A 26,149-nucleotide genomic window follows, 5' to 3' on the forward strand; every position below is an offset into this window, starting at 1 on the left:
TAAAATTGTACATGGCTCTGATATCAAAGCTTTAACTAGATCTATAAAATGTACCACAGGATGCAATAATGCAGGAAACTTTACACAGGAACTCTTCTTTGTTGTTTTTTGTTTTTGATTGTTTTTGGTCGAAAACAAGATGATAAAGGAAGGAGTCAAGCCAGAGATTTAAAAACCAGATATGACTTGATCCTGCCCTCAAAACAAATAGAGTGAGGAAAATAGGATTATCTCAGAGCCCTTCTTTCCAGTTTAAACTTTTTTGTTTTCAGTTTCAACTTTTACAACTCAATGATATGTATACAACTAAGTTAGTAGGACAATTGCATTAGATGATACATGTGCTCATAGAACACAAAAGGAGCAAAGAAGAAAGAGATTCATTCCAGCCTGAGGTTCATTTGAGGGGCCTTTGAAGTAGACCTTAAGTGAAGAGTGGGGTTTTTACAGGCGGCACTTGATGGAAGGGAATGCATAGTGAGAGGAAGAGTTTGAGCCCAAGAATGGAGTTGGAAAAAGCTTGGAGAGGATGAACAATCTTGTGTAACTAGAGAGGAGGATGCACAAAAGACCTAGCGATAGATGACTGAAAGGGTATTTTAACTTAAAGCCTGATTGTGAAGGGTCCAATGTCAAGCTTCTACAGTTTGCCTGGAATTTATATCAGTCATAGATGTGTAGTTTCCAAAATCCATGTGCCTCTCCAAAGCTAATCAAACATTTCCCACCTATAGCCTTCTCAGACCTTTCCCAATTGGTCTCCGTAATTTTTAGAAGATTACAATGGTTCTTGAGATCAATTCCATAAATATTTTCAATACTCTGATATATAATCCTCTGGGCCAAAAGAAGTGAACTCATTTAAAAGTGGGGGGAAGAAAAGACAAACAAGAAGCAATTAGTTACACTTGAACAGTAACAATCTCTTAAACTATCTTGATATTCAAGTAGTTCTTAATGTTTATTCTGGTCTTGAAAGTTATTCTTCTTGATGGAGATATTACAAAACTGCAGCTGAGAAGCTGTACTTCCTGCTCAGTCTTAAGATAATGTAGCACCATCTATCTCCACCGATGGTATTATCAATTTCTTTTCCAATAAAAAAGCTGAGCGTACAGTTTTGGGCTTCCCTGGTGGCGCAGTGGTTGAGAGTCCGCCTGCCGATGCAGGGGACACGTGTTTGTGCTCCGGTCTGGGAAGATCCCACATGCCACGGAGCGGCTGGGCCCGTGAGCCATGGCCGCTGAGCCTGTGCGTCTAGAGCCTGTGCTCCGCAACGGGAGAGGCCACAGCAGTGAGAGGACCGCAAAACCCCAAAAAAAAAAAAAAAAGCTGAGCATACAGTTTTAAAAGTCCATTTTAACCCAATGTTTGTAAAGAGCTTTTGGCTTAATCCTATACTCTTCTTACAGATTGTATTTGGCTTTTAAATTCTTCTTTTAAAACATATTTCCCCCTAATATAATACATACTGAGTTCTCTTTCTTTCTTTCTTTTCCTTCTTTTGTCTTTCTTTCGTTCTTAAATACAATAAAATACAAAAGAGAAGAAATGTGCCATAATCTCCTAGCCCAGATAACCCCTATTAATATTTTCTTTTGGAAAAAAATAAAAGTAATATTTATAAGACTGACACATTCTAATGGGACAAAGTATAGATATTATTTTTGAATTTAAGCACATTGGAATGACTGCATGTTAAGACACCATTATTCAGATATCTCCTATTTTCTTCCTTAAGTTATTCTCACAATTATTTGTGATTCTACATCCATAATTTGTCATTTAAAGACATACATCTCCCTTGAGCTATCTTCAATTTCAGAGCTTATACATATATATTCATTTCAACAGATGTTGATATTTTAATTAATTGTATACTCTAAAGCAAAACACAGATACATAAAGTATATTTTTTAACTTTTTATTTCATATTGGAGTACAGTTGATTAACAATTGTTGTTATACTTACAGAATTTTTTTTTTTTGGCAGTACGCAGACCTCTCACTGTTGTGTGGCCTCTCCCGTTGTGCAAAACGGGTTCTGGACACACAGGCTCAGCCGCTCCGCAGCATATAGGATCTTCGCGCACCAGGGAATGAACCCGCGTCCCCTGCATCGGCAAGTGGACTCTCAACCACTAGCGCCACCAGGGAAGCCCGTAAAGTGTGTTTTTAAAAGTAAGTTTTTATCCAACCCAGACCCCTATTTCTCCAGTCTCCCTGTCCAAACCCACATGTTATCAGGATCTTTAAAGAAGTAAGTGTAGCTATCTATCTACCTATCTACTCATCCACTCACAGAAGTATATGTGCATATCTATGCATGTATACATACATATGTATAAATGTGCCCATATACATATGTTTGTATTTATATATATTTACTACATTTCTTTTCACTTATACAAACAGAAGCATACCATACCCAATGGTATGATTCTGTTTGTACAGAGAGATCATATCTGTTTGTACAGATAGATCATACAAATAGATCATAAAGCATCTTAGAAGAGTATAAAAGCTATGGAGAAATATATAGCAAAAATAGGGAATGAAGTGAAATTGGAACATCTTTGAACATTCCTTTGCATACTTAAATTATATCTATATCTATATAGTATATCTATATTATAAAGTATGTCTGTAAAATAAAATTCTGGAAATGGGACTGTGAGGCAACAGAATATGAACTTTTAAATTTTTGATAGAGATTACCAATTTGCCATCTATAGAAATCATAACAATTCAACCAAATACCCATAGAAAATATCTGTTTTTCCACACTCCCCCAACAGTGTGAATTAGCAAACTTTTTTTATATTTGTCCTTCTGATAGCCAAAAAATGGCAAGTGTTGTTTCAATTTGAATTTCGATGCTGCAGAACATGTTTTGCTATGTTTATAAGCCAGCCATGTATCTTTATCTGAGAACTTCTCCTTCCAGTCTACAACCCGCTTTCGTAATGTGCTCCTGGGCTGTAGTTTGTATATTTGTAAATATTTACATGGAAGAAAATTAGCCCTTTGACTTTTCATGTTGGTTGCAAAGTTATTCTAGTCACTACAACACCAGATTCTTATTTATTTCTATGTTTATGTTCCAGGTATTCTTCCATGCAAAAAGTTTTAAAGTTTATGTATGAAAATTTATCAAATTGTTAGGTCACTACTTTTAGGTTTTGAGTCAAAATTCTAAACACGTTCTACTGTGTTTTCTTGTTGTACTGTTACATTTTTGGTTTTCATTTTAAATCTTGAATCCACCTAAAATTTATATCACCATCCCCCAGGAGTAAGGGAGAAATCCAGTTTCCCTCCCTCCCAAACGGCTAGCTACTCACTCTAACTCAAGAAATATTAACCAAATGCATAATCATCGGTAAGCTTACTCTATTCTGGCACAATGTAGGCTCTCATAAACATTTGTTGAATGAAAATTTAGATAGTCATTTACTCATTCATTCTTTCTACAAATATGCATTGAGTACCTACTATATGTGAACACTATGCTAGATATTGCATGTAACAGTAGTGACTCACAACCTGTCCGGGAAGCTTGTAGTCTAGCAGTAAAGACAGGCATTAAATAAGTAATCATATAGCAATTATTTTGGACAAGATAACCTAAGGTTCCTCTTGCTGTGAACACCCAAACTTGTTAGAAGAAATATGGTATGTTTTAAAATGCAGAGTTGGCGGCTGAGGGGCGGGGCGGGGGCAAGAGTGGCTTCTTTGCTTCATTGTGCCCTAGCGACGCCCAGACACCGCGCGGGCCGCGGGCACCATGAAGATCTGGACTTCGGAGCACGTCTCTGACCACCCATGGGAAACTGTTACAACAGCTGCAATGCAGAAATACCCAAACCCTATGAATACGAGTGTGTTTGGAGTCGATGCATTGGACAGACACATAGATCCCTCTGGAAAACTGCACAGCCATAGACTTCTCAGCACAGAGTGGGGACGGCCTTCCATTGTGAAATCTCTTATTGGTACAGCAAGAACCAAAACATATGTGCAAGAACATTCTGTAGTGGATCCCGTAGAGAAAACAATGGAAATTAAATCTACTAATATTTCATCTACAAATATGGTTTAAGTAGATGAGAGACATATACAAACCACTGCCTCAAGACCCAGAAAAAAACTGTTTTGACTCAAGAAGCCATAATTACCATGAAAGAAGTCAGTCTCAGCAGTTAACCTCGAAGGACTGATGGCAAGTACAATACCGTCAAATGCTAATAAAGGCCGAGAAGCAAATGGAGTGGGTAATACATAAATTAAATGCTGAAATTGAGGGATTGACGGCTTCGGCAAGAGGGAGCATAAGGACACCAACAGCGGCAGCAGCATTTGTGAAGAAATGATAATGAAAGTTGATAAACAACACCCAGTTCCCCAGGTCTCTACAAGCTGACAGTATATTTATTTGTTATTTTTAAAAAATACAGGTCTTCCCTGGTGGCGCAGTGGTTGAGAATCCGCCTGCTAATGCAGGAGACACGGGTTCGAGCTCTAGTCCGGGAAGATCCCACATGCCGCAGAGCAACTAAGTCTGGGCGCCACATACTACTTGATCCTACGCCCTAGGGCCCGCGAGCCACAGCTACTGAGCCCACACGCCACAACTACTGAAGCCTGTGCACCTAGAGCCTGGTGCTCTGCAACAAGAGAAGCCACCGCAATGAGAAGCTGGTCGATACAACTAGAGAAAGCCCACGCGCAGCAACGAAGACCCAATGCAACCAAAAATAAATAAATTAATTTTTAAAAATAAATAAATAAATAAATAAAAATACAACTATATTTTCGGTAGAATTTTGTTTTTTGATAAGCTGAAGAAAGACTATTTGACTTGATCAAAACCAAGAGGTGCAGTGTTTCTAAATAAAAGGGATTGGCTGAAATTAGTGTTGTCTGAAATGACTGCCTGATTTTGAGGATTCCAGTATTTATGTGAAAATTTAACAATTTTTGAAAAGTACTTGAAAATTGATATTGGCTGATTAAACCTCCTTAAGGTAGAATTTTAAAGCTTTTCACGCATTGGAACTCTACCTAGTTTTGGACCAACCCCAGAACCAAGCAGAGCCACCTCTTACATACCCACGACCACCCTGCTGCAATAAACTTGTAGAACTTGCATGAGGGAACTCACTTTTAAAGGAGAAACTGTATAGTTTTAAAAAGACATTGATTGTATAAAATAATTTGCTCTGCTATAAACCACCATTAAAAATCACAATGTTTTAATTTGGTACTTAACATTTTTGGAGTAAAAACTATCACAAAAGTAATAAATGACGCCAACAAAAATATACTTTATTGTGTTAAAGAGTACTGTATTGGTTTGCCAAAGTTTTGTAACTTAGTAAAGGTATTACCTTCCTTGGATTTGTACTTTATGACTTAGTATGCTGTATCGTGGGCTGGTCATGTTAACTGAAAAAGTCATTGCCAGAATTTTGCAGCACTCTAAACTTAAACAGAAGAACAGCTGTTCACATCTTTTAGCATTTCACATTTGCCTAACTTATAAATTGCCATGTGTCAAAATCATGGTTCTGTAATTGCTAAAGCATGATATGCCAGGTTATTTGAATCTAATTACTTTTTGAAGTTAATTACGACCACAAAACATCTTTTTTTACATGAAGAGCTGTACATAATTTGAAATTACTCAAATGATGTCTTGCTCTGATGCATAAATTCCAGGGACTTAATGTTTTTAATAATACCGTGTCCCTGCAGGGGATGGGGGCCGTGGAGAGGAAAAAAGAATAATAGGGTGAAAAAAATCATTGGCCTAAACTAACCAGTAGGTGAATTGCTTTGCAGCTTTTATTTATGGAAATCCTTGCTTTGGATGCCAGAGGGCAGCTGCAATCTGAAAACTAATCCAGTAAATGTATTTTGTTTTGTATTTTGTAGCAGGCAATTAATTATCCACCACTAAATAAATAAGAATATCTTTGATACTGGGAATTGTTGCATATAGAGTATTTTTGTTAAAAGGTGATGAGCTCTTGCCTTTATTTCACAGTACTTAAAGTGATAAACTTCTAGTCAGGTTTCCTATAAAAGAAACCAGTTAATATATGTACATAAACCACAAAAATAGTATAACAAACTATTTGAAAATTATTGTTTTTCGACTTAAAATATTGTTTAGCTTGAGACTTCTTAGGACGTTTGTAAAAGCAAGTTAAAGCCAATAAGAGTTTTGATTTTTTTTGTAACCGGAGATGGTTTTTACAGTTAAAATAATATTTCAACTAAACAAAACATTGCTAAATATTGATATTTAATAAGTTGCCTTGTATAATTTCTGAAAATTATACTTGTTCTGAAAAGTGTAAGAATACCCTAATGATAAAGATTTCTAAACAAAATTTTATCCTGTTTGATTTTTTTACTCTGATCTAATGACAAAATTCTATAAATTTTCATTTTCCAATGTAGTTACTTTTAGTTAAGTAGCTAGTAGTTAATGGCTTTTACCTGTTAAAATATAAATAACATAGCAAGCATCTGAGAGGACTAAACTGGAATAAAGTGTTCATGGGTTAGAATTAGACTCGGACTATGGAGTATATTATCCTATTTAATATTAAAGATGGATCTTATATGAATTAAGAAAAACCTTCCTGTTAATAAAAGCTTCCTTTTAACTAAAAATAAATAAATAAAATGCAGAGTTGAGCTCCAGGGAATCCCAAAGATCAGGAACTAAGAGGGAACTGAAAACCATAGAGACTCCTCTGGGGAGATTTGTCCATCTAGGTAGTAGGACCTGGATTCTGAGGGGAAAAGAGACAAGGCTTTGTGTAACTGTATTTAATTAAATTGTGGAGTGGAAATCCATGAAGATTTTTGGGAAGAATTAAGCACAACATATGAGACTTAAGTTCCAGTACTATTTGTTCGAACAATGACTATCTATGAGGTCACAGGCAAATCCCTTTACTCTTTTCAGCTTCCATTCCCCTCGTATAAAATGAGAGAACTGAATTAGAATACCTGTAAATTATGTTTCAGCTCAACATTTTAGGATTCTGTGATGAGAGACACCTTTGAAAATTTAATTTGGCAACAGTGTGAATGGTGGATTATTGTATTAGCCTCGTAACTGGTATTGCTGCCTCTAGGCTTGCTTTAACTGCAAATTAATCCCTTCACTGACCACAGTAGCCTTTCTTAAACAGGTCTAAACTTTATCCCCTGCTTGAACATTTTCAATCGTGTTCCAGAATTTTCAGGATAATGTTAAAAAGCCTCAGTTTAGCAAAAAAAATTGTTTTCATCATCTGGCTGCTTTATACTTATCTAATGTTCTCATCTAACATTTCTCCCATTATAGTATAATTATTGGTTTATTTGTCTCTTCTAAACAATGTAAACTCATCTTTGCCTTTTTTTTTTTTGAACAAGAAGTTTATTTAAACCACAAGACTCTTGACTTGAAGGGAAAACTGTCCAGGATTCATTTCTTTTAGAGTAATTTAAAGACATTGCCCTACTTGTAACAGCTACATACAAAAAAGTTATAAAATTGTCCTTGGTTTTACAATGATAAATGAAAAGCATTAAAATTCTCCCATCGAACAAGGTATGCAAGGATTTTTATGTTGTTCTTTTTTTGTTAAACAGTGAGAGCAAAATAACTTACTGAAATATAAAGGCAAGAACTGAATGAGCATGCCACTAATGGAGAAAAGGGGGTATTTTCATAGAACCAGTATTTTTCCCCAACCCATCTCCATTAGATGTCGGTCAAAACATACCATTGGCGGGCTTCGCGGGCTTCCCTGGTGGCGCAATGGTTGAGAGTCCGCCTGCCGATGCAGGGGACACGGGTTCGTGCCCCAGTCCGGGAAGATCCCACATGCCGTGGAGCGGCTGGGCCCGTGAGCCATGGCCGCTGAGCCTGCGCGTCCGGAGCCTGTGCTCCGCAACGGGAGAGGCCACAACAGTGAGAAGCCCGCGTACCGCAGAAAGAAAACAAAAACAAAACATACCATTGGCCATTTACTTAAAAAAAAAAATGCACTATGCTTGTGCACGTACACCAGTTACTTTATGTACAATAAAGGAAGGGGGAAGGGGAAAATGAAAGAATAGAGAAAACTATACTGTAGTAGTCAGGATGTGGTGGAACCAAATTGTGGTTTTCTAATTGAGAATGTCTTCTTGGTCTGGAGGAACAGAATTCTGGAGTAAAGTAGCAGGTTCCCTTTTTAGTAGACACCTCCTGTCTGCTGCTGGAACACACCAATTGTACCTTCATCCTCCATTTCCAACTGTGCAGGTGTGTCTGTCTCATTGATTGGCTGCCCATCAAATTGGAATCTGATCTGCTTCATTGACATACCCTGTCGTTCACAATAGGCTTTCAATAGTTTACCAAGTGGTGTATGACTCTTAATCTTTTTTTTTTTTTTGACTCTTAATCTTAAACTGCACCACAGAACCGTCCTGCCCCGCCACCTTCAAATTAATATGATCATTGTTCTCAGTCTTGACTCCTTCCTTGGGCTTTTCATCAGCCATGGCGAGCGCCAGATTCTCCTCAGCTGCCGCTTCACTAAAGAGGTGCCAGGCCCGCATCAAAAGGGCACACAAGCAGCACCAGGAGTGGCAGAAGAAGGAGGCGGCAGCGGTGGAGGAGGGAGAGCACCTTTGCCTTTTAAACATCTAGCACAGGTGCTGGCATACAGCAAGAATACCATAAATATTAAATGAATGAATAAGTGTACTGAAGTAAGAAGACCTGGTGGGTTTAGAAATAATTCTGACAATTGGCAGATGCCTTAAAGGTATGTGAGAATGTTTATTCCTTACCAACAATGAGTATAAATGTTTGTTTTAACAGTATAAATTTTTGTTTTAAATATTTGTTTAACTTATAGATCTTTGCAGATCTATAAGTAAATATGTTATCTCATTTTAATATACTATTCTCTGATTAATAATAAAGTATTTTTCTCTTTTTTTAAAAAAAGAAATAATTCTGGAGGGAAGTAATGCAGCTCTGAACTGACATGGCAATACTAAGAAGGGGCAGTTGGGTATTAATTAGGAAATCATAGTGGAAACACAACCTATAAAACATGATCAAAGAGTGTCAACAGGGAAAAGGGAAACCACACTCCATCTCAGATGGGACTTGAACCCACGATCCCTGACTTTAGGAGGGACCTCGAACCCACTGTCTTTTAATTGAAACCACTCACCTAGTATAGGACTTACTGAAGCTCAGGTTCTTTTGTCTCTTTGCAGAAAAGGCAAAGTGGCAGGTGAAGAGTGAGTTTATTAGCATACATAGGACGCTTGTGAGAGATACAAACAGGCAGGCAAGGCAGCCCCAAGAACAAAGAGAGCTATATTTTTATAATCAAACAAAACGTGGAGAGGGGAGAAGACCACCTTCTTCCTCACTTTTTGGTAGATGTCAAGGTGATAGGGACAGAGTAAAGGAACAAAGTAGGTAATTAAATAGTTAATCCCACTAAGGGATTGTAAGTAGATAAAATGTATCGGAGACCCCTGTAAGTTAATGATTACTCAAGAAAGCAGGTTTGCTTAACCACAAAACCAAGCAGTCTTGCTTAGCAATAAAACCATGCAACAGGAGCGTGAGACATGCCCCAAAACAATAAAACAATGGTGGCATGAGACCCACATCCTGTCCAGTGAGCTCAGTAAGTTATTGATTCCTAGGACATGCTCCTCTGGGCACATTAAAAACAAAAATATATGGGCTTCCCTGGTGGCGCAGTGGCTGGGAGTCCACCTGCGGGTGCAGGGGACGCGGGTTCGTGCCCCGGTCCGGGAAGATTCCACATGCCGCGAAGCGGCTGGGCCCGTGAGCCATGGCTGCTGAGCCTGCGCGTCCGGAGCCTGTGCTCTGCAACGGGAGAGGCCACAACACTGAGAGGCCCACGTACCACAAAAAAAAGAAAGAAAGAAAGAAAAGGTGACGTTATACTGAAACCTGAAATGATTAAACCATTTTTAGCATATGTTACTGCCTTTTTGCTTATTTCCATTGTGCCATGACAGTCCTGGCTTGACCATGTAGGGACAAGAAAAGTCCCCCAGCCGACATGGAGGAGGAACTGATGATGAAAGTGTGACGTCTACTCAGGAATGAGGAAGATGGTGGTCTTCCCCACGCCCAACGTTTCCTTTGATTATAAAACCATAGCCCACTAAGTTCTCGGGGTGCAGCACCCTCTCTCCTTCCTGCTTATAAGCCTCACAAGCATCCTATTCTAATAAATCACTTATCTACCACTTTGCCCCTCTCTGAATTCTTTCTTCCATGAGACAGAAAGAACTGGAGCTCCTCGGAGCCCTCTAGAGGTTTCAAAGGCTTACATCGTAAGTTCCTCCTTTGACCCTATATGGTCTAATTGGGATGGTCATGGAACTATTTAAGTCAAATATATATTAGCAAAACGGTGGTAATGTATACTAAAATATGATCATTCATCTCAGGTTTTGGTATAATGTCCCCTTTCACCTAGTTTCTTTCCCCTTTCACCTATATTCCTGTCTTGGCTACATGCAGAAATGCAACCCTTTAAGGACCACTAACTCCCTGACTTTATGTGACAAGATTCAGACTCCATATCTATCGTCTTGTGTTTTAACTATCAGGGTTTGTGGCTTGAGTGTGCCTGGCACTTGGATGCATCTGGTCTTCCTTCAAGTTAAGAGTAGATCGTTGCTAGATAACTGGATTCTTTTCTTGAGTGGTCATTAGCTTACAACAGTCTCCCAAACTCCGTTAAAATTTCCTTTCTGTCTTTAATCCCCTGGTGAGATTTCTAAACTAACTAATTATCCTACTCTAACCCTATCAAAAGCAGCACTATAAAGGTCTAATTCTTAGGTGTATATTTGTTAACTATATAGCTTTATTTAGTTGTTTTTTTAAATTTATTTATTTATGTCTGCATTGGATCTTTGTCGCTGTGCGCGGGCTTTCTCCAGTTGCGGCGAGTGGGGGCTACTCTTCGTTGCGGTGCGCAGGCTCCTCATTGTGGTGGCTTCTCTTGTTGCAGAGCATGGGCTCTAGGTGTGCTGGCTTCAGTAGTTGTGGAATGCAAGCTCTAGAGCACAGGTTCAGTATTTGTGGCACACGGGCTCAGCAGCTCCTCGGCATGTGGGATCTTCCCTGACCAGGGTTCGAACCCCGTGTCCCCTGCATGGTCAGGCGGATTCTAAACCACTGCACCACCAGGGAAGCCCCAGCTTTATTTAGTTTAGATGAAATTTACCATTAAAAAAACCAGCTCCAAGATCTGGTCCCAACGTGCTAGGGCAGACAAGTCTACACTGTCCATAGATTGTGACCTCTCTCTTTAAGAACATGATGACATTTGATTTTACTAGCTTGAACCCAGCTGAGCTACAAACCTGAGTAAAGTTTACCGTGGCACAAATTCAGGAAGTCAGAGATATTCAATTATCTGTTGAATGCCTGGTATGCACAGAAACCTGGAGAAACAAAATAAATGAAAAGTAATTTTGGGGAATTCCCTGGAGATCCAGTGGTTAGGACTCAGGTGCTCTCACTGCCAGGGGCAGGGGTTTGATCCCTGGTCGGGGAACTCCCATAAGCCATGCAGCATGGCCAAAAAATAAATAAATAAAATAAAATTACAACAGTTTGTCCAACATTTAAAATGTTCCCAGCTCCCAACTTTTTCTACAGGTTCGGAGGTATATTTTAACATACTTGTTTACGCAGGTGTTTTATTTTTTTCATCTATGTTATTACCCACTCGAACAAAAAATAGGTAATTTCTATAAAGTCCAATTTCTTTGAAAATTCTAGGGTGTCGTTTTAGTTTAATCCTTTTTCTCTCTAGCCATAAGATTAACTGTTGGTAAATGCTGAGTAGTGCTTTCATGCTCTACAAGCAAGAATACTAAATAGGAAAAAAAGTAATTTTTTATTACCTTATCACTTTTCATGAACCAACTTTGTTTTTCAGAAGATAATCAACGGATAACCCTCTAGGTTCAAACTGTTGTACACAGAGACGCTCATTCAAGAATAAATCATTATATTGTCACGGTTGAAAAGTATTTTTGGACGCCATTTCACACTTGTGAAAGTACATCTTAGACAAAATGGAATATTTAATACAAATCTGGGACCAGCGAGAGGCGAGCACGCAAAATTTAAGTGGGCGAGACTACTACGACCCTAAGTGTGAGCGCCTCCCTCGCCCCACCCAGGGCCTGGCCCTTCTTTAATAAATGGAATAAGGAGTCCGAAGGGTATGCATCTGGGGTCTGGACGGTCTTTCCAAGCCTTAGATGCAGTTAAGCCAGCCACTCCATCCAACCCACTAGCGGTTGCAAAGTGGGAATTTGTTCAACAGGAATGGCCAAGTCAAATATTATCATATCAAGTTCCCTTCTAACGTAGCAGGTGTCGCCTCCGGAGCACCAAAAACAAAACAAAACACCAGCCCATCAGCGCCGGGAAATGTCGCGCCCCAACTGGCACTAGGCAACTCGCAAAGGGCCGAAAGTATGTAGGCAAAAAGGCTTCCCCGGTAACAGAGGAGCTGATGCCTTTCCTTAGGAAACTCAAGGACCCCACGTGTGCGTGCAGCGCATTAACGGTCAACAGCGGAAACTAGGACTCGGCCCCAAACTATAAGACCTGCGGCCGTCAGCGCGCGCTCCCGGGAAAGGACGTGGCGCTCCCGGGAAAGGACGTGGCGCCCCCGCCGATCGCCGGTTTCGGGAGACGCGCGCCGGGTCCTCAGGTGGTCGGTGTCCGCCCTCCGCGGGCCGCAGCCACAGTGCGGACTTGACCCTGCAAGGGAGAGGGGACGCCGTCCGTCTCCGCAGGACTCGTGGAGCCGCTGTACAAAGAAACCGGAGACGTCGGCACCACGAGCAGGCAGGCAGATCCCCGAACAGCCGCGTGCTCGAGGACCCCGGCGGCGGCGCGGCGCGGCGCGGCGGGAATGGGGAAGTTTCAAAGGCGAGAGGTGGCAGCTGGTTGCTGGAGCTACGGCGAGATGAAGTTGCACTGCGAGGTGGAGGTGGTCAGTCGGCACTTGCCGGCCTTGGGGCTGAGGAACAGGGGCAAGGGCGTCCGGGCGGTGTTGAGCCTCTGTCAGCAGGCGCCCAGGACTCAGCCGCGGCCCCGAGCGGGGGGCGAGCGGGGCGGCCGGCACCACGCCTGCCTGTTCATTTCCACTCTGAAGGACAAGCTCGGGACCCGCTATGAGGTGCGTGAAGCAGGCAGGTCAGGGGTGGCAGCCGGGCGCTCTTGCCCTAAGCGCCCGACTGTTCCCGAGGCTGGACTCCGTCTTAGGGGTTCCTGAGCTTCCGGCCCCCGAACCCCATGACCACCCGGACCCCGGCGTCTCCCTACGGACCCCGAGGAGGAACGATTTTGAGAGTGCACGTCTTATTTTTCTTGCCCATTTCTGCGACTTTGTATTGACAGCCTTGCTGTTTAGTTGCAGATAGCAGCCCCGCCCCTTTAAAGCCTTGGAAATTTCGGCCTGCTGGATTAAACTATAAACGAAGCCTCAGTCCAGTTTGGGGGAACTGTAAAATGACTACTCTTTGGTTCAGTAAATTCTGTTTCTCCACAGGCTTTTCGCTAGTTTTGTCTGTCTGTTGGTTTGTTTTGTTTGTTTTAAGGCTTTGTAGGGTGTTTCTAAGGTCATTAGGCCAGATTAGTACAGTAGTAAAGCAGTAATGCTTGGGTTGCATCTTGATATTTTTATTAAAGTTATTGGTTACTGCATCTCTCTCTCTTTTATTTCTCCTCAAATGTTTGATTTCCTAAGTCTTGATTTGTTAGGTCCAAGACTTTTTCGTATCTACCTATAGCAGTAGTAAACCCTCCAGAAGAAGTTGGAAGTTGAAGTAGAATTTTTTGAAATAGAATTTTTAAAGCGCAAGTTTTATAAAATCCTTTTACGTTGATTACCAAGCACGTTATTTTGTGAAAATGACTGGAATACCTTTGTGCCTACTATGATAAAATTGAGGGGACAATTCATCACCCACCGTTGCATCTGACTCTTGACTTTATACAATTTCTGAGATTATTTCCCTTACAGTGTTTTACTCCTCAGTGAATACTCATAGTTGAGAAAAGGAGTTATTGCTGTTTCATTCAGAGCCACGTAAATGTTCGATGTGAGTAGCTGAAAGTCTAAATAAGTCCCCCCTTTCCATGGAATCAATTCGTATAATTTTTCGAATTAAAAGGACTTTAGAAATCACCCAAATTTTAAAGGTTAGAAAACAGGTGACAAAAGCAAACTCATAACCAGAATTGGGTCTCCCTTTTCTCCCTGTTGTCTTCCCTAAAACCTATCTTTTCATGCCCAGCTTAGGTACTGCCTATTTTCGGAGTCTGTTATGATCTCTCCTTTAAAACTTTTACTGCACTAATAGTCAGTAGGTGACCTAACCAAAATTTTATTGTAAACTGCTAGTTGAAGACTTACTGTGTGCAGGGTGCAGTGCTAGATACTGTGGGAAATAAACCTGATTTAGTCACTGTTTATCCAAGACCAGAAAGGGAGAAACAGAAACCACCACTTATGAAGGTGGGCTATGATAAGTGCTGTAATAAAGGTAGAAGCAGAGGAGCATAATATCAAAAATGAGATCAATTCTGATTAAAGGTCTTGAGAAAGTTTTGTAGAAGAGGTGGTGCTACAGGGCTTGGGACATAGTAGGTGTCAAGTAAACATTTATTGGTTGAATTAAGGTGGTTTTGTCCTGGGCCTTGAAGAGTAGGTATTAGTGCTCAGTATGGAAGTATCTTGGGGCTCTTTCTTACAACCCTCTACTCTTCTGTCCTGACTTCAGCTGTCATCCATTTGACTGTGACTTCCAAATATGTTCTTTAGCTAGTCCTCTCCGTTAACTTCCAACTTGAGCCAGCTACCTACGGGAAATCTTCACTTGGATGTGTAGCAGTATTTCAAACTCAAAATATCCCCAGATTAATTTTCCTTGCCATCCCTAACCCTGCTTTTCTGACAGTCTTCTGCAACCCTTTAAGTAGTATTCTGCCCCATCCAGGCACCTTAAAGCCTTTCCCTCCCCACATCCAATATATTATTGAATTCTTTCAATTCTACTTCCTAGGTAGCTTTCATATTTTCATACCTCCTTCCATCCCAGCTGTAATCTAAATCACCATTGTCCCTTGCCTCGCTAGTTTCTTAAAGGATCTTCCTACTTCTACCGTTGTCTTTTTCCACCCCATTCTCCCCGTCCCAAAGTTCATTCTTACACTGTAGTTAAAGGAAGCTTTTCCAAATGTAGACCTAATCATGTTCCTATCTTAAAGTCAGTCAGTGGATATCACTGTTCCTAGGATAAAATCCAAAATTCTTAATATGGTTTACAAAATCTTTCACCATCTAATCTCTGTTTACCCCTCTAGGCTCACCTGCCTCTTTTCACTGGATCTTTCAGGTGCACTGAACATCTTTCAGCTCCTCACAGCTACCAAGCTGTCTTACCTTCAAGGCTTTGAACACATTGTTACATCTTCTTGGTATGCTACCCGCTGTGTCTTCCCCCAGTATCTTCAGTTGCCTAACATCTCTTAATCCTTCATTCTTACCTTTAAGGTCACTTTCATACCCCTTTGCTAATAAGGTCTTACAGCAGCCTGTATTTCCCTTCTTTTAATATTTGTTATGCTTGTAATTACTTGTTTAATAACTGTCTCTTATGAGATTGCCAACTTGATTAGTGTAATTACCATGCTGGTCTTATTTACCACTGTTGTCCCAAGCCCCCTGTCATAGTACCTGGTACATAGTGGCTTCTCAATACATAGTTGTTGCATTGAAGTCTGAAGCAGAAGCAACGTTAGTCATTAAAAATTTTTGAGCAGCTGTTATGTGTCAGTCACTTTTCTGGCTCCAGGGAAATAAAGGTGAACAAAGGAGACAAGATTCCTGCTTTCACTGAGTTTATATCTTGTGGGAGGCATGCCCACCCCAGACTAATGGGCTGAAGTTAAGAAGGCAAGTAGCTGCTATTGGCAATGGGAGAAAAGAAACATTCTCCTCAAACACAGGGGTTTCTGTTTTTGAAGAAGAAAGAGTTACTGGACAGGTAGAACAATCATGTCTCTTTTTGTGGCTGCATCGGGTCTTCGTTGCAGTTTGCAGGCTTCTCATTGTGGTGGCTTCTCTTGTTGCGGAGCACAGGCTTTAGGTGCATGGGCTTCAGTAGCTGTGGCTCGCGGGCTCTAGAGCACAGGCTCAATAGTTGTGGCGCACGGGCTTAGTTGCTCCACAGCATGTGGGATCTTCCAGGACCAGGGCTCAAACCCATGTCCCCTGCATTGGCAGGCGGATTCTTAACCACTGCACCACCAAGGAAGGCCCAGAACAATTATATCTTACCAGATGCTAGATAAGGAGTGTAAATACCCCAAAAACCACCCAAACAAAAACCTTTAAATCTTAAAACCACAGAACACCCAGACTTAAGAACTAAAGGCCAAACCAAACCTGGCAAAGTGACTGGCACATTCTAGTTGTAATAAATATTGAATAACAGTACCTGGTTTTGTCCTTTTTTCCCATTGGTTTTAAGCAGCTAAAGGAGAACATTGAGCAGTTCTTCACCAAATTTGTGGATGAGGGGAAAGCCACTGTTCGGTTAAAGGAGCCTCCCGTGGATATCTGTCTAAGTAAGGTATGGTATTAAAAACGTTAATGCTTAGGTTGGTTGACTGTAAAGAGAATAGAGACTCTTTTAGGATCCTGATACCCACATAGCTGAACAGAGACAGTCACTTGCTGGTATGTTTGAAGAAGTGACGGCAGTTTCCCTGGCATGCATGTATGGCCTCTAAAACGGCAGAGTCAGTCTCAGAAAAGTTGCCCAGGATGGGGAGGAAAACTGGGTTTGCTTCTGTGCCCAAGATGGAGCCTCAGGGTGTTCTTAGAACTCTATAAGGCAGGTGGCACAGGTCTACGTTTTGCCAGCTGAATCACAGGTGATGAATCTAAATTTTGTGTTAAAAAGAAAGAATGAAATACAATTAGAAACACTTCAGGGGGTATTTTACTTACTATAATCACTTTTTAAAATACATAAACCATTAGAATAAAAAACTGTTTCCTTCTTTGCCTTACCTCACTTTTTCCTTTTCCCCCTTCCCAGAGGGTAGGAGCAGTGATTTGTTCAACCTTGCGGTATCCTTAACCCCAAGGCACGTGCTTTGTAAACATTAAAAGTTTAATAACTGTTTAAGGTATTTGTATTGAATGGAGGTGTTTTGTCCTACCTCCTCCTGTTCTTGTGGTTTTTCATTTTCTCTTATATTCAGCCTATCTTTCCACTAACTCCTACCTAAAAACAAGCTGAGAGGTCTTACCAATTAAGAAAGTAGAATAGACAAATTTCTGGAAAATCAAGGCTAAATCTATTGGCTCCACTTTCTTGCTATCTCTTTTGACCTCTGCTTTCACTGGTTACTCACAAAACACTGCCTCAGAGATCAGTGATCTCCCTCCTATTTGCCAAATCACATTGCCGTTATTTCTTATCCTTTTTGAGCTCTGTAGAACTCGACACTGGTGACCACTCTGGACCTACTGGCTGGACTACTTCACCCAGGTCACCAGACTTTCCTCACTCCACTTGACTGTGTATACTGCTGCCAAAATAGCTCTTGTCATGTAATTCTCAACTCAAAATTCTTCAGTGATTTCCCACAGCCTGATCATTCTGTCCTCCTTACCTTGGCATCAAGCTCATCTGTAATCTATCCCCGTACTATATTTCTCCTCTTTTACTGCTCTACAAAGCTCCTACATTCCAACCAAATAGGATCATATACTTAGTTTCCCAAACTTGCTGAAAGTTCACTAGTCCTTCACATATAAACTTTACGAAACTTCTAAAGTATCCTGCAAGTATTAGTTATTTTTATTGATGACTTAGTTCACATACCACTTTATTAGTGATTTCTATGTCCAGCTGGAAGCAGTCTCTTGCTTTTGATGTTTTCTAGTACTTTTGGCATTGAGTGCTATTTGGCCTTGCTTTTTTTTTTTTTTTTTTTTTGCGGTACGCGGGCCTCTCACTGTTGTGGCCTCTCCCGTTGTGGAGCACAGGCTCCGGATGCGCAGGCCCAGCGGCCATGGCTCACGGGCCCAGCCGCTCCACGGCATGCGGGATCCTCCTGGACCGGGGCACGAACCCGCGTCCCCTACGTCGGCAGGCGGACCGCAACCACTGCGCCACCAGGGAAGCCCTGGCCTTGCTTTTGACAGGGCCGTTGCTTTTCACAATTCCTAGTGTTTGTGAATAACCCCCCCCTAGGTGTTTTGCAGTGCACCGCACTACCTTATTCTATCTCAGAGGCACTGGAGATTTGGGTCAGTTCATCTTTTCTTTTTTTTTTGACTTTGGTTACTAAGTTTAAGTAACTTTTTTTGTGTTTTTTTTTTTGGATTATAGTCGTTGGGTCAGTTCATCTTAAACCCAAATCTTAAGTGGAATCTTTTCATGCTTTCCTGTTTTATTTTATACTCTTATGGTTCCCCCTGTGAACAGTTTTATTTAGCGTATGTCTTTCAATATAATTTTTTCAAAAACGTTTAAAGTTTTTTGTATCTGTATTGAAATTTAGTGAAAATAGAATACTAAAAAAACTTGTACAGCCATTTTCAATAAATGATTGCATGATTTGCATATATAACTTTACAGACTTTGTTTAGGATAGATTAGCATGGATGCATTATCTAAAATGGAATTTATAATTGTACAACTTATTTTTATGTATTCAGGCCAATTCCAGCAGTCTAAAGGGTTTCCTTTCAGCTGTGAGACTGGCTCACAGAGGCTGTGATGTTGAGGCACCACTTTTAACCTTCACACCAGTGAAGACTTCAGAATTTGAAAAATTTAAAACTAAAATGGTTATCACATCCAAAAAGGACTATCCTCTAAGCAAGAACTTCCCCTATTCTCTGGAACATCTTCAGACTTCTTATTGTGGGCTTGCCCGGGTTGATATACGTATGCTTTCCTTAAAAAACCTTAGAAAATTAGACTTGAGTCACAACCATATAAAAAAGCTTCCAGCTACAATTGGAGACCTCATCCACCTTCAAGAACTTAACCTGAATGATAATCACTTGGAGTCATTTAGTGTAGCCTTGTGTCAGTCTACACTCCAGAAGTCACTTCGGAGTTTGGATCTCAGCAAGAACAAAATTAAGGCACTCCCTGTGCAGTTTTGCCAGCTCCAAGAACTTACAGATTTAAAACTTGATGATAATGAATTGATTCGACTTCCTTTCAAGATGGGACAACTGACAAACCTGCGTTTTTTGTCAGCGGCTCGAAATAAGCTTCCGTTTTTGCCTAGTGAATTTAAAAATTTATCTCTTGAGTACTTGGATCTTTTTGGAAATATTTTTGAACAACCAGAAGTCCTTCCAGTTATAAAGCTGCAAATGCCATTAACTTTATTGGAATCTTCTGCGCGAACCGTACTATATAATAGGTAAGCCTTTGATAGCATCCTGGTATTCTCATCATCCTCAGAGTAACAAAGTCTTTAACATAGCTTATGACGCTGTGCACAATGACGCTTTGCTCCGGTGGCCGTCTTGCTGTTCCTTACCTCTGCTTAGAATGCTTTTCCTCCAGAAAGTCTCATAGCTTACTTTCTCACTTCAGTTCTCTGCGCAAGTGGCACCCCAGAAAGGTCTTTCCTGACTACTCTATCTAAAGTTTTATCCCCCACCCCCTTACATTGCTTGATTTTTTTGTCATAGGATTTATTACCTGGAATGATACATATTTTTTAACATTTGTTCGTTTTCTGTCAGATATTCTCACTAGAATGTAAGATCCATGAGGGCTTGGACTTTGCCTTATTCTCCACTATTTCCCTTGGGTCTAAAATGTACTATCTATCCCCCATACCTGCAATATGTTAGGGAATGAATGAATGAAGAATGAGTGAGTGAGTGAGTGAGTGAGTGAATAAATCAATGAATGACATTGTTTCTCAGAGTCTGGTTCCCTGACCAGCAGCATCAGCATCACCTAGGAATTTGTTAGAGGTGCAAGTTCTTGAGCTTCACCTCACACTGGCTGAATCAGAAATTCTGAGGGTGGGGTCCGGCTCTCTGTGTTTTAACAAGTCCTCCAGGTATCTCTGATACAGTCTAAAAGTTTGAGAACTCCAATCTGACATAGTGGTAAAGTGTGCTCTTTGGAGTCAGACTTAAGTGTGATTTCTGGCTTCACCCCTTAGTGTGGCTTTAGCAAGTTATTTAACCTCTTTGATTGAATCTCATCTGTGAAGCAGGAACAATAATACCCACTTTACAGAGTTGTGAAGATAAATGATCTAATGTAATGGCAAAGCATTTGGCATATAGGAGGACTCAGTAGCTCCTGGTTCTCTTCCCTTGTCTTTGAACACTAACTGCAGTTGGTCATGAGACACCAAACTCCAGTTATTCATTTTATTCAGGCTTTCATATAGGAGTGGAAGCTAAGATGTGAACCAAATTACTATTGAGTGCTTATAAAATGGTAGGAACACCATATTTCGAAGAATAGATTCTTAACTTTTTTTTAGTGGGGAGAGACTCTTAGAAAAATGACAGAAGTTATGGGCCTAGAAAAATGCACACATGAATAAACACAGACTTTTGCGTACAACTTTATAATGCTCATAGACCCCACTGAAACCCAAGCGAGTCTTTCTTCTTCACCATCCCTAGCTTAAGAGCTCTTATCCTAAAGCAGTGGTTCTCAAATTTTACTTCACATTTAGAATCACCTGAGGAGCTTCAAAAAATCCTGATGGTTAGTCCCCACCCCAGACTTATTAAATCAAAATGTTTGGGAGGGGACTTCCCTGGTGGCGCAGTGGTTAAGAATCCACCTGCCAATGCAGGCAACACGGGTTAGATCCCTGCTCCGGGAAGGTCCCACATGCTGTGGAGCAGCTAAGCCTGTGCACCACAACTACTGAGCCTGCACTCTAGAGCCCGGGAGCCACAACTACTGAGCCCGCGTGCTGCAACTACTGAAGTCCGGGCGCCCTAGAGCCTGTACTCTGTAACAAGAGAAGCCCGCGCACCGCCATGAAGAGTAGCACCCGCTCACCACAACTAGAGAAAGCCCATGTGCAGCAACGAAGACCCAACTCAGCCAAAAATAAATAAATAAAATATAAATAAATTTGAAAAAAAAAAAAAGAATGGGAGTAGGACCCAGTATTTTTCTAACCCCCCAGGTATTCTAATGCATGGCCAGCTAGGATTAAGAACCGCAGCTTGCTTCTCAAACTTTAAGTGCATTCACATCACCTGGGAGTCTTGTTTAGCAGATTCTGTTTTAGAGGTCTGTAGTAGAGATCTGCTTTTTTTTTTAATTTATTTTTATTTTTAACATCTTTATTGGAGTATAATTGCTTTACAATGGTGTGTTAGTTTCTGCTTTATAACAAAGTGAATCAGTTATACATATGTTCCCATATCTCTTCCCTCTTGCCATATCTCTTCCCTCTTCCCTATCTTCCCTCTTCCCATATCTCTTCCCTCCCACCCTCCCTATCCCACCCCTCTAGGTGGTCACAAAGCACCAAGCTGATCTCCCTGTGCTATGCGGCTGCTTCCCACTAGCTATCTGTTTTACGTTTGGTAGTGTATATATGTCCATGCCACTCTCTCACTTCGTCCCAGCTTACCCTTTCCCCTCCCCATATCCTCAAGTCCATGCTCTAGTAGGTCTGTGTCTTTATTCCCGTCTTGCCCCTAGGTTCTTCATGACATTTTTTTTCTTAGATTCCATATATACGTGTTAGCATGCGGTATTTGTTTTTCTCCTTCTGACTGACTTCACTCTGTATGACAGACTCTAGGTCTATCCACCTCACTACAAATAACTCAATTTCGTTTCTTTTTATGGCTGAATAATATTCCATTGTATATGTGCCACATCTTCTTCATCCGTTCATCTGTCGGTGGACACTTAGGTTGCTTCCATTTCCTGGCTATTGTAAATAGAGCTGCAGTGAACATTGTGGTACATGACTCTTTCTGAATTATGGTTTTCTCAGGGTATATGCCCAGTAGTGGGATTGCTGGGTCGTATGGTAGTTCTATTTGTAGTTTTTTAAGGAACCTCCATACTGTTCTCAATAGTGGCTGTATCAGTTTACATTCCCACCAACAGTGCAAGAGAGTTCCCTTTTCTCCACACCTTCTCCAGCATTTATTGTTTCTAGATTTTTTGATGATGGCCATTCTGACTGGTGTGAGATGATATCGCATTGTAGTTTTGATTTGCATTTCTCTAATGATTAATGATGTTGAGCATTCTTTCATGTGTTTGTTGGCATTCTGTATATCTTCTTTGGAGAAATGTCTATTTAGGTCTTCTGCCCATTTTTGGATTGCCTACATTCCAGGCTAGGCTGCTAGTCCATGAACTACACTTTGAATACAAAGGCTCTAAAAGTAACTAAGGGCTCGTTGTTTTAAGGCAGTGATCCTCAGAAGTTGAGAGTGCATCACAATCATGCTTATTGTAACACAGTACTTACTAAAGCAGATTGCTGGTCCCCACCCTCGGAGATTCTTACTCAGTAAATTTGGAGTGGGGATGAAACTGCATCTATAACAAGTTCCAAGGGAATGTTGATGCTGCTGCTCAGGGGACCACACTTTGAGAAACACTGGTTTAAGGCATTGACTCTTAACTAGGAGTTGAGAATTACCTATTAAATGACAATACATGTAAGTACCTAGAACAGTGTCTTGTTCATAATAGGTCCCAATAAATACTTATTGGATGTATAAATACAAGTAATTTGCTTCTCTGGCAATTAAAAACCAATGTTGTTATCATTAGTTTTGGAGGAGTTCCTAAATAATATAGATGAGAAATATATATCTAGATTTTCTGGTAATCTAGGTCCTAGATTCTACCTCAGACCAACTAGTTCAGAATCTCCAGAGATGGACCCCTATTGTATGTCATATATTTTTTTAAATCTCCAGAAGTGATACTGATGATTCAGGTTAAGACCACTGATTTGTGAGAAACATGTGGTGTCTTTTGGAAATGTACTTCTCCCGAGTTTCTTGTTCTGTGTTTTCTCTGAGACTTACATATGAAAAAAAAATAATATATTGTACTTATTCAAATTTGAAAATTATGTCCAAATGAGAAATACTATAAATGGTTACTGATGATTTGAAAAGATCATAACAGATTGGCTAAGGTGACTCTAATCTTTACTAAAGTATAATTTTGCATGTTTTGAGCTCCCTTGTTTTAAAAAGAATATAGATCCAAAGCCATGAGAACAGCATCTGTTATCTAACTATTGATAAATTGTCCTAACTGGGACTTCCCTGGAGGCACAGTGGTTAAGAATCCGCCTGCCAATGCAGGGGACACGGGTTCAATCCCTGGTCTGGGAAGATCCCACGTGCCGCGGAGCAGCTAAAGCCGTGCGCCACAACTACTGAGCCTGCACTCTAGAGCCCGCGAGCCACAGCTACTGAAGCCCGCACACCTAGAGCCCACACACCAAGAGAAGCCACCGCAATGAGAAGCCCGCGCATTGCAACAAAGAGTAGCCCCCACTCATCTCAACTAGAGAAAGCCCTCGTGCAGCAACAAAGACCCAATGCAGCCAAAAATAACTAAATTTATTTTTTTAAAAATTGTCCTAACTACTGGTTATAAACATAAAGTTATAGTCTATTAGAAAAATATGTTGTAACTTAAATTATGTTGGATAGAAAGTACAGTTTTTAACTGTTTCCTGTTTCCTTAGACTATAACCAATAGCCTGGAATGTAAACATTGTTACTTACACAAGTAAGTAACTTGTGAAAAAAATTGTTACTTACACAAATAATAAATTCTTACATGTGAAAAAATTAAAAATTGCAAACAAGGCCAATACCAAATCCCTTAGGAAGAGTAGGCCACTATTTTTGATTTGATGTTTATCTTTTCAGACTTTTCTAATAGGGTTTTAAACTCCAGTTTAAATTATAATAGTAGGTTTTATTTATTTGTTGAAAAAATTTGAACACCTATTATGTGCCAGCCTAGGTACTAGAGAAACAACAAAGAGAACAGTGTGGGGGAGACGCAAAGTGATGGCGGTATGGTTGTGTTTAGGGTGGAGTAGCGGGCTGGGAGGTGGGCAGGCAACCTCAAGAAACTGTCTCTTAGTGTCTTGTAGATGAGGGTTTTGAGTTTGACTTGATTTGATTTTTTTTTTTTTGACTTACTTGGATTTTAATTGTATTGGGCGCCATTGAAATTTTAAGCAAGAGGGTGAATGAATTTAAGCAAGGTTAAATTGCTTACTTGGCTACTAAAGTAAAACTAATGTCCCAAACAACATGTGTTTTAAATTTGTTTCACACAGTTTAAAATTCCCTTTTGAACATTTGATGCCTATGAGAGTATATGGATTGATTGATTGATTTTTAAATTAATTTATTTTTGGCTGCGTTGGGTCTTCGTTGCAGTGTGCGGGCTTCTCATTGGGGTGGCTTCTCGTTGCGGAGCATGGGCTCTAGGCACGTGGGCTTCAGTAGTTGTGGCTCGCGGGCTCTAGAGCACAGGCTCGGTAGTTGTGGCACACAGGCCTTAGTTGCTCGGCGGCATGTGGGATCTTCCCAGACCAGGGCTCGAACCCGTGTCCCCAGCATTGGCAGGCGGATTCTTAACTACTGTGCCACCAGGGAAGCCCCTATATGGATTTATTTAAATAAATGTTTCTTCACAGATAGAACTGAGTAATTCTCTCATTATCATTTATAAGAATTGTATGACAGAGCCATAAGTTTAAATTATGTTACACTGGTCATACAGTATAATTATATAAAGGACAGATGGCTCTTTCATTGTATTCAGTGGGTTATGCTAATTAAGTGGCGGTGCTAAAAGATACTTTATGGAGTGGTATAGATCCTCTTAGGTTTACAAAATATGTCATATGCTGTTACTTAGTATATTTTCCCCATTTGTACCAGTTAGGAAAATAAAACAATATACTGAGTTAATTAATAGAGTAATTTTATTTTTCCATTGTTATAATTTCAGTGTCCAGTAATTCATGTCCTAATACATGAAGTTTTGAATCTAGTAACACATTAAAAACTATTTTTTTCCAATAGGATTCCATATGGCTCTCATATCATTCCTTTCCATCTTTGCCAAGATTTGGATACTGCAAAAACGTGTGTTTGTGGAAGATTCTGTCTAAGTTGTTTTATTCAAGGAACTACTACCATGAACCTACACTCTGTTGCTCACACTGTGGTCTTAGTAGATAATATGGGTGGTACTGAAGCACCTGTTGTCTCTTACTTCTGTTCTCTAACCTGTTATGTAAATTCCTGTGATATGTTAATGTAATAAGTGATACCACAAAAAGAAATTTCATTTAGTTACAGGCCAATTTGGGACTCACTTATTGTTTACATGTCAAATTGGAGCAAGGGAAGCTGTTCGTGGGTTTTGTATACTTGCTTGAGGGGAAAAATGTGTTAGTGTAACATTTTCGATCATTTGGCTGTAATATCTTAATTTCATTAAAACCTAATTTTATTGTGGTGTTAACTTTTATCAGCTTATTGCACTTGTGTTATTTCAGCCTAGTGTTTCCAGAATGGGTTGTGGGGCTATTTTTTAATGTTAAAACAGATATTGATCCCAACGACTCTGGTCATAGAATTTTCTTATCAGTTTTCATCTTGTGTTTCAGTTAAAGAAATTGAATTTCTAGGACTTCCCTGGTGGTCCAGTGGCTAGCACTCTGCTCCCAGTGCAGGGGGCCCAGGTTCAATCCCGGGTCAGGGAACTAGATCCCATATGCCATAACTAAGACCCAGTGCAGCCAAATAAATAAATATTAAAAAAAAAAAACTGAGTTTCTGTATGCAGAAAATATACTTTGCACTAATATAGTCTAAACTGTAGTGAGAACTTGTTTGATATGAAACTACATATAAGTTTTTAAGCACTTTTGTGTTTTTCAGGTATATTATTCTAAATATATATGGAATTTTATATTCACCATACATAAAGTAGGAGTTGCTTTGGACAG

At 40.3% G+C, this 26,149-nt stretch overlaps 1 protein-coding gene and 2 pseudogenes across 2 annotated transcripts; 2 read left to right on the forward strand and 1 right to left on the reverse strand.

Moving 5' to 3' along the window:
• The first annotated feature begins 3,787 nt into the window (after window positions 1–3,787).
• LOC114905244 lies at window positions 3,788–4,373 on the forward strand (annotated as a pseudogene).
• Window positions 4,374–8,152: 3,779 nt separating this feature from the next.
• Window positions 8,153–8,648, reverse strand: LOC114904773 (annotated as a pseudogene).
• A 4,339-nt stretch (window positions 8,649–12,987) lies between these two features.
• LRR1 (leucine rich repeat protein 1) lies at window positions 12,988–25,652 on the forward strand. 2 transcript variants are annotated; one of them, XM_029236403.1, is made up of 4 exons: window positions 12,988–13,268; window positions 16,630–16,728; window positions 18,831–19,552; window positions 25,218–25,652. In XM_029236403.1, the coding sequence occupies exons 1-4, from the start codon at window positions 13,002–13,004 to the stop codon at window positions 25,456–25,458; spliced, it is 1,329 nt and encodes a 442-aa protein (XP_029092236.1). In that variant the 5' UTR covers window positions 12,988–13,001; the 3' UTR covers window positions 25,459–25,652. The 2 variants fall into 2 exon arrangements, with proteins under 2 accessions (XP_029092236.1, XP_029092237.1); XM_029236404.1 differs by lacking the exon at window positions 18,831–19,552 and having other exon boundaries at window positions 25,218–25,376.
• Window positions 25,653–26,149: the final 497 nt, after the last annotated feature.

Source organism: Monodon monoceros, unplaced genomic scaffold, assembly GCF_005190385.1.
Source record: "Monodon monoceros isolate NGI ecotype Baffin Bay Population unplaced genomic scaffold, NGI_Narwhal_1 Super_Scaffold_21, whole genome shotgun sequence".
Lineage (NCBI taxonomy): Eukaryota > Metazoa > Chordata > Mammalia > Artiodactyla > Monodontidae > Monodon > Monodon monoceros.

Excerpts from the sequence above, each read along its gene's own strand:
- LRR1 (XM_029236403.1), top strand. The coding sequence starts at position 13,002 with ATGGGGAAGTTTCAAAGGCGAGAGGTGGCAGCTGGTTGCTGGAGCTAC. Across the intron at positions 13,269-16,629 it reads AGCTCGGGACCCGCTATGAG|CTAAAGGAGAACATTGAGCA; the intron begins GTGCGTGAAGCA and ends GGTTTTAAGCAG. Across the intron at positions 16,729-18,830 it reads TGGATATCTGTCTAAGTAAG|GCCAATTCCAGCAGTCTAAA; the intron begins GTATGGTATTAA and ends TTATGTATTCAG.